Source organism: Pundamilia nyererei, unplaced genomic scaffold, assembly GCF_000239375.1.
Source record: "Pundamilia nyererei isolate P.nyererei 1_Seehausen unplaced genomic scaffold, PunNye1.0 scaffold00027, whole genome shotgun sequence".
Classification (NCBI taxonomy): Eukaryota; Metazoa; Chordata; class Actinopteri; order Cichliformes; family Cichlidae; genus Pundamilia; species Pundamilia nyererei.
The window spans coordinates 3,920,373-3,928,871 of record NW_005187428.1 but is presented as its reverse complement, the minus strand read 5'-3'; the positions used below and the strand labels follow the sequence as shown (position 1 = coordinate 3,928,871).

Here is an 8,499-nt window from a genome sequence, read left to right as displayed (position 1 = left end):
GGGAGCCAACTGTGTGTCACATGCTCTGAGGGGAAAAAGCCCCCCCCCCCCTGAAAACACAGCACAATGAGCTGAGACAGATCAAAGACCAGATGAGGGGAAGTGATAAAGAGAAATGTGGGGGTGAAGCTGCACAGTTTGGTAATGTGACATGTTTTCGCGAGACATAACATTTAGAAGAATTAGTATGATTAATGACTGGAGTCCACATGCAAAGGATGGAGAAGGACCAGAAAACAGATACACGTAATCTCACAGGACACTTGGCTAATGTTGGGCTAAGGTTTGAAGTGTGGGCTTGGTGTGGATGTGTGGAGGCACAGCAGCAGATTCAAGGGACAGAATTTAAAGTGGATAGAAGGATGTGGGGAGAGGGGTTGACTAAACTTTAAACTAAACTGATTTTGGCTATTTTTTTAAGCGCTAACAATACAAACTACCTTTTTTAAATTACAGCTTTTCTCCATTATCCGATAAGACACAAAAGCCCCAACATTATTACATAGGGATAAACAAAAGTATATTTTTCAAGTCTTTTTCAATTATTTATTCTATTTGTCCTTTTATGATTTCAGTTCTATTTTAAAATCTGTTTTACATTTCTATATAAAGTTGATCAAATAGTGGAGAAAAACTGTGAAGCTAATTATTTACGCAGTAATATCAAACAGTTTAAACACTTTGCACCGAACATCTCCAACATTCAGTTTAAAGTTTTAAGATTAAAAATATTCAGCATTAATTCTCCAGTGGAAGCTGCTGCTCCTATATTTGGAAATAAAACAGTTTGTGCCATAAAGATTTAAATACTCACCCTCATCGCGGGAGTAGTCTTCTCCAGAGTGAGGCTCAAACAGGTAATCTCCAGTGGCCAGCTCAAATGCCTACAGGAGGACATACTGAGTACGCCTCTCAACGAATGATTGCAAACTAGTACAGCTGCATATATGTATGTAATAATGTTATTCATGTGTGTTCTCCTCACCATGCAGGCGGTGCTCCAGATGTCAGCAGGAGTGCTGTAACCCGCTCCTATTAGGACTTCGATGGAGCGGTACTGCCTTGTCTGAATGTCCTCTGTAAAGTGCTTATGCTGTCCGCGAAATAAGAGGAGAGGAAGGATATTTGTTACTAAAAAATTTAATCAGGATCTATCAATAAAACATAGTCCCCGTCTTACATCTTGATATGTTTTCGTCTGATCAGGGTCCACTTGTCTTTCATCTTTGGAAACCAAACCCTGTTAAATTCTCCGTGCAGTCCTGCCTTGCCGAGTGCAGCTGGCTCAGTGTGTGTTACAGTCTCGATCTAGACATGTGTGGGATGCTTTTATTTACACTTTCATCTGTTGTTTTGTGAGACTGTGTGTAATTGTTGTGCGCAGGATTTGGGATCAGATTAGCGCATCTGAACGATGGGTTCTAGCGGCGTTAGCTGCCGGAACGCGCCTCCTGCCAGTACATTCGTTTCAACAGCCGGTCTCTAATAATGGCTGCTGCACACAAAATAAAAAGCCTGCTGAAAGCAGAGCTGTAATTGGACCGCTGAAGGAAACTCGGAGTTTGATGTTATGCTGCTTCTTGTTTTCCTCTCTAAACCTCATTAAAATATCTGGACCTGTGCAACCTGTGGCGACTTGCCCGCCTACACAGGTTTCAAATATGAATTCTTACAGTGAATAACAATCATTTATACAGGGTACACAGAACGCACCTCCAGAAACTCTCAGGCCTCTCTGAGTATGAAAGTGAGCTATTATGTCTTTAAAAACTACAGCATAATGCACCTGTGGTCACCTCTGGTTACAGCCTCTGTACAACTCATTATTCTGTTTGTCTTCAACAGAACATAAAAGGCTTCACCTTTCACTATTTAAAAATAGTCAAAATGAAATAATATCAAACTCCAGCTGCTTTCTTACCACCCAGCATGCATTTCCAAGATCAGCAATTTTGACTCGAATAGAGTCTGCGTTGCGCGGATCTAGAGGGTTGATCAGAAGATCTGCAGCTCTGGCTCTGACTGTCAGGGGACATAACGGGACAGCGCAGGATTAAACATACAGTAAGAGACAGCGTTTATACATGGTAATGTTCGAATAGGCGTGCATTTAAAACAAGGATCATTTCAGGTTTTTCTCTGGAAATCACGGCAGTCATCAAGTTACATGAGCATCCACTGACAGTATCACAAAGCCATGTAAAGAAGTAATGTGATGAGAAATTTGGCACCTTAATTCATTTACTGATACTAAAAAGAAGGCTGTAGGTGGATGTTAGGTCAAAAAATAAAACCCTAAATGTATTTGGACACTAAAATGTAATAATGAGAAACGATATTATACTACATAGTAATAACATAATAGAAGTTAAACTCGAAACACAGCAGTGGTTATTCATGTTAGGGCGATCTATAAAAGTACATAAGATGCCGGTCTCAATTTTTAATTAAAATTTATAATTAATGTTGAGAGGAAGTCCAGCAAAACAAAATCGTGTCAATACTATATGAAGGCAATCAGATTAATGCAGATGAAAATAACTGACACGTAGTATTGGCTCAGTTTTTTTTATTTTTATATTTCAGGATATTATTTTTACACACTGCTAGGCTTCAAAGTTAAATATTAAAATATACTTTTAGAAGGAATATTTTTAATGGATCAATAAATGATTGAAATTCCACTTTTTATTATTAATAATATTTTTAGTTTGAATGTTATATTATGTTTATTTTACATATAAAAATCATGCTGTGATATTTCAAATATGCTAAAATAAAATAAAAAGTTTATGAAAAAACAAGATGGGACAACAGTAACACTTCAAAAGCAACTACAATAAGAGCTTATGATAACGGTTCATAATAATGAGTTTAAATTTGTTGTGTAGTTAGAACCACTGCACTGCACAAAGTTTACTCAGACTTGGACTTGTTTGAAGTTGGAGATAAATCCTGTAATTAAAGTAAAAGTTTAGAGCCAACTGGTGATACTGAATCACAACAAGGACTTCAGACAATCACTTCAGTGAGATCTTGAATAATGTTTGAGTGTTTCTGGGGGCCTTTTGAGCTTTTATTGTGATGGGACAGTTGAGAGTAGACAGGAAAGCTGGAGGAGAGAGCTGTAGGAAATGCCCAGAGCATAGCTGAACCTAGGCCTCTGCAATAGCAGAGGGATATAGGTTCCTTTTTTCAACTCTATGAACTATACTACCTGTTGTATGTTCCCTAACAATAAATAATGGTAGAAACTCTGAGGCACAAGAACTAAAACATATGTATTGATGGCTTGAAATGTTTTAACCACTGTTGAGGTGAATAACAAGACTGTATAACAAGAAAAATGGTGGTAGCAGGAGAAATTGTAAATGGTATATTGTATTAAAAAAGAAATAAAAATGTATTCTTTCAGCTCAGACAAACAATGTTATTTTACCAGTCAGGACTTTTTTATTACCCAAAGCAAGAACACTAACTCAAATAAACAGTTTTGCACCAGGCTATGGGGGAAATGAATTTACTGCTAAAGCAAATAGCATGAATAACCAGTAAAATCAGATTTTAAAAAAACCTTAAAAGGCTTTTTTATGGGTTTCAAACTGAGGCAGAAATGAATAAAATGAATTAGTGCTACTGTCGATGTGCTTTAGTAATTGTCTTATGTTGAAGTGCTGTGTTAATACGTACACCGATGTGGTGAATTGTCACAGTGCTTACACAACAACGGCTAAAACTTTAAAATGAACTCTTAGGCAGTTGTTTGATATGATGGTTGTGTTGTAAGGAGATTGCTTGGCTGGTGTCTCTCTGTGCTGGAGCTATTGGGGAGTCTGATGAACTAAACCAATCCAGCTTAGTTGAGAGCAACTTTGTTGTTGTTCCCAGATGTTGACTCCAGTTCTTGTGGAGTACCCCTGACCATCAGTGGTTTAAATAGAGATAAACCATTAATCAGCAACAAAGTCCAACTCATCTGGTCATAATTATCTCAAGAGCCACTTTAATAATGTTTAGTGAGTGTCTTTGTCAGGTCGCACACCTATCGAAGCATTTGGAGCAGTCTAAGAGTAAAGCTTTGTGGCAATTTCCAAGCGTCATTGGTCTCTTTTTTGCGGGTGATGCGAGCTAATGTCTCAGTGCGTCACATGACAGAGGTGTGCATGAGTCAATGGGTGAGAGAGATTGGAGTGGACAGTGCATTAGTGGGCGGTGGTCACAGTGCTTTAGCCCATCACTCCATCACAAAACAGTCACTGACATTTTTAATTTGATCACATCTGGCATATTAATTTTCATGTTATACCTGCACCGTATGGTTGCTACACCCACTATCATTAAAATCAGTACTATTTTTCAGCCATCGTCGTTTACATGCTCAGTATTAAAGTCTGAGTTTTGAAATTGCTGTAATCCTATCTTACCTTTCGGTGTGTCTCCCGTGCTCGAGGAGGACACGGTGCGACTGCGGTCTGCAGTGGGGCTGTTGGGTGAAGGTCCTGCTTCAATGTCTGCCGTACCGACACAAATGGTGTTTCCCGGCTCGGGATCCAGAGGCAAGTCGGGAAAAATGGGAATTGTACCTAGATGCCGCTCACTGGAGCCATTGGTGAGTCCTGGCTCTCCAAGCTCGCCGTTATACATCTCATAACCAGAGCTCAGAGAGTTGTCCCTGTCTGTGTAGCTGAGCTCAGACTCCACCAGGGGGCAGAGAAGAGGCTCTGGGGTGGGGGAAGGAGGCGGAGGCGTGCCTGGGTTTGGTTTCAGTCCCTCAGAGCCTAACAAAACATGGCCGTTGGTTTTGACCGAATTGGTTTTATTGATGTGGGGTTTGATGGGGGAGGTGTTATCTGTGAGGAGGTCAGTAGTCGTGTCATCATCCTCATCTTCCTCCTCCTCTTCCTCCTCCTCCTCTTCTTCTTCGTCCTCCTCCTCCCCCTCTTGCTTCTTTGAAACCTCTTCTTCCACCACCACCACCACCTCCTGCTCTGTTTTGCTCTCACTCTTTGGCTCCTCTGTCTCTTTATCCTCCTCCTCCTCTTCTTCTTCTTCGTCTTCTTCGTCTTCTTCTTCTTCCTCCTCTTCCTCCTCCTCCTCTTCTTCTTCTGCTACCTTCTCTTCTGTTTCCTCCTCCTCATTCTCATTCTCTGTCCCTTTTAATCCCTCTTCCTCCTCTGCCTCTTCTGGCTCAACCTCTGCTTGTGTTGGATCTCCGCTGCCTTGCTCTGAGGCGGGGGGAATAGGGGCATCTTTTTCAGCGACAGGCGTAAGCTCCTCTTCTTCTTCCTCCGCCTCCTCATCAGGGTCATCATCTGTGATGTGGGTTGCCTCGCTCTGCTCCTGGGGAGGTGCTGCACCTAACATGGAGAAAAAAGGAAAACATTATAGACAGTTGGTGGGCGGGAGGAAGATGTACAGTAAGTGGAATCAGACAAGATGTAGGCAGAGAGAAAAGGAGCATGAAAAGAGAAGAAAGATCGGAGTGAAGGTAGCAAAGCGAGAATACAAGAATGAAAGAAGCAGAAGGTGCAGAGACAGAGGGTGGAGGAGGGAGACGAGAAAGACGTTTTTCTTCCTTTCTTTCTTTTTTTTTCCCTCTCGTGAATCAGCCGAGGCTTCCATACACAGCAGGACTAGCGTGGGTTGAGTGATTGGAGCCAATCCACATCCTATTCATTCACAGACAGACTAAAACCAAAACCATACAAATACTCACACGTGACGCAGATCTGTCAAAGCCAAGATCTTCTCTGGGATAACTCACCTTCTAGCTATTCACAACCTGAATACAGTTTTTTTATTTTTATTAATTGCTCACTTTTCCCTCAGTGTATTTGATTGGAAACAATAAATGCAACCAGAACGTTGCATTACATCCCCGGGCTGCAGGAAACATTTCTTTTAGCTTAAATGGAGTCCAAATAAGAGATAACTAACAGATTAGGAACAGTTATCGGACGCGGAGAACAATATATGTTCGACTTTCTGCAGCTTGTCTTCAGGCTTCCGATTAACAGTGTTTTATTTTTTGCAACATTCAAGCCCGCCTGATAATCAGACTCATTTGCCAATTTGTCTCACTTAAATTGAGACAAAGTGGCAAATTAAGTTCATCTGAAATCTGAAATGCTGGCGATGATTCAGAGCGCCGAAAAACAGGCTGTGAGGAGGCAATGCAGCAGATTCGCTGCAAGTAGCAAACTAATTTACACAGCCTATAAATAGCCTACAGGATCACAGGAAACCACCAAACAAACATTAAGCAGACGTGACAGGGAATGTAAATGAGCCGAAGATGTCGCCAACTGGTATTTGAGTTTTTTTTCTGGTGGACCGTAGTCGTGGTAACCTTTTTGAAGGAGGAGCGGGATATAAGAATGCATATAACATGATAATAACAGGTGTATTTATGTACTTTTGATAATTATAATGAGAAAAGTGCCTTTATGCATTTTTCTATTCCAAACACTTACAATTATAAATGATCAAAACACCTGAGTCATATCTGACACGCTGAAGCACTACTGATTGATTCACAAATGTCTGAATGTAGTAAAATTGCTTATCTTCACAGTCACCCTGCAGTCATGACTCACATGTATGATTAGTCAGCCTGATGGGCCTCTCTCCTCCCTCCTCCTCCTCCTCGTCCTCTCCGTCCTCCTCATCGTCGTCGTCATCGTCGCTGTCTCCCAGGGACGTGCTGTGGCCCGGAGGCGGTTGCGGCGGCTGCAGCGGTGAAGGCAGGTTGCGGTCGAGCGTCGCCTTCTCCCCTCCTTCTTTGGCCTTCTCTTCCCTCCTCTCTGCCTCCCTCTCCAGGGCTTCAATCTCCAGCATTCGCCTTTCCAGAAGCTCGGCTTGCCGCTTCTGTTTCTTTTTCAGCTTCTTCTTCTTGTTCTTGGAGATCTTTCCAACCTGAAGGGTGAAAAAAGAAAAGAAAAACACAAAAGAGGGAGAGAAAGTCAGTGAAAAGGGAAAACAAAGAAATAAGAAAAGGTTTTGATACTTTTGAGTGTTGTGTTTTCATTTATATGTTATAGATGTTCACTGAACCGAGCATCAGAGCTGCAGTTTTGTGCTTTCCATTTCAAATTTTAATATCCTCTGAGCTTCAACTCTTTAAAGTTCTACTCAGCTTAGACAATAGTTTTGCATCTTTCAGTTACATTTTTGCTGTTTAGTTTTATATACTTACATTTCTGTTTTTATTTGTTCCAATGTTAGTTTAGCCTTAAATTATAATATCTAAATCATTTATCAGGGGCAGGATTGTGTGACTGGTGAGTGTGTCACACATACACTATGTTGCCAAAAGCATTCACTCACCTTTCCAAATTATTGAATTCAGGTGTTTCAATCACTTCCATGGCCATCATATAATCAAACAGCTAGGCATGCAGACTGCTTCTACAAACATTTGTGAAAGGCTGGGTCGCTCTCAGGACCTCGGGGAATGATAGGACACCACCTGTGCAACAAGTCCAGTCGTGAAATTTCCTCACTTCTAAATATTCCACAGTTGGCTGTTAGTGTTATTATAGCAAAGTGGAAATGATTGGGAACAACAGCAACTCAGAGTCAATAACTATTGACCTCCAAACTTCATGTGGCCTTCAGATTAGCTCGAGAACAGAGCACTGAGAGCTTTGTGGGGTTTCCATGCAATTCAAAGTGCCGAATGCAGTGGTGTAAAGCACACTGCCATTGGACTCTAGAACAGTGGAGATGGGTTCTCTCCAGTGACGAAACACATTTCTCCATCTAGCGATCAGCAATCTGGGTTTGGTGGTTGCCAGGGGAACGGTACTTGTCTGACTGCATTGTTTGGTGGAGGGGGGATTATGGTGTGGGGGTGTTTTTCAGGAGTTGGGCTCGGTCCCTGAATTCCACTGAAAGGAACTCTTAATGCTTCAGTATACCTAGACATTTTAAACAATTTCATGCTCCCAGCTTTGTGGGAACAGTTTAGGGATGGCCCCTTCCTGTTACCACATGGCCGCATGAATACACGGATGGTGTGGAAGAACTTGACTGGCCAACACAAAATGCTGAGCACAACTCAACAGAACACCTTTGGAATGAATTAGAGCAGAAAAGATGATCCAGGCCTTATCGTCCAACATCGGTGTCTGACCTGACCTGATGTGCATCTGGAAGACTGGTCAAAAATTCCCATAAACACACTCCAAGACTTTGTGGAAAACCTGCCCAGAAGAGTTGAAGCTGCTATACCTGCAAAGGTTGGCCCGACATTATATTAAACCTATAGATTAAGAATGGGATGTCACTCAAGTTCATATGTCTGTGAAGGCAGCCCAGTAAATACTTTTGGCAATATAGCTTATCCTGTCTTATATGGAACAACAGACTACTAGCTACAGGTAAATAACTCTAAATGAGACAATTAGTGCGTTGCTTTTTAATATTGTGCTGTGCGTGTCTGTGTGTCTGTGTGTGTGTGTGTGTGTGTGTGTGTGTGTGTGTGTGTGTGTGTGTGTG

The 8,499-nt window shown here is 41.5% G+C and overlaps 1 protein-coding gene across 1 annotated transcript in view; it reads right to left on the bottom strand.

Annotated features, from left to right (window-relative positions):
* The window catches only part of srpk2 (SRSF protein kinase 2), a 64,741-nt gene that overhangs the window by 5,421 nt on the left and 50,821 nt on the right, over window positions 1-8,499 (bottom strand). The window contains exons 10-14 of the mRNA XM_013909584.1: window positions 6,597-6,915; window positions 4,425-5,357; window positions 1,922-2,022; window positions 986-1,093; window positions 815-884 (exon numbers count right to left, since the gene is read on the bottom strand). Of these exons, the coding sequence (XP_013765038.1) occupies window positions 815-884; window positions 986-1,093; window positions 1,922-2,022; window positions 4,425-5,357; window positions 6,597-6,915 (1,531 nt within the window). The remainder of the gene's footprint in view (window positions 1-814; window positions 885-985; window positions 1,094-1,921; window positions 2,023-4,424; window positions 5,358-6,596; window positions 6,916-8,499) is intronic.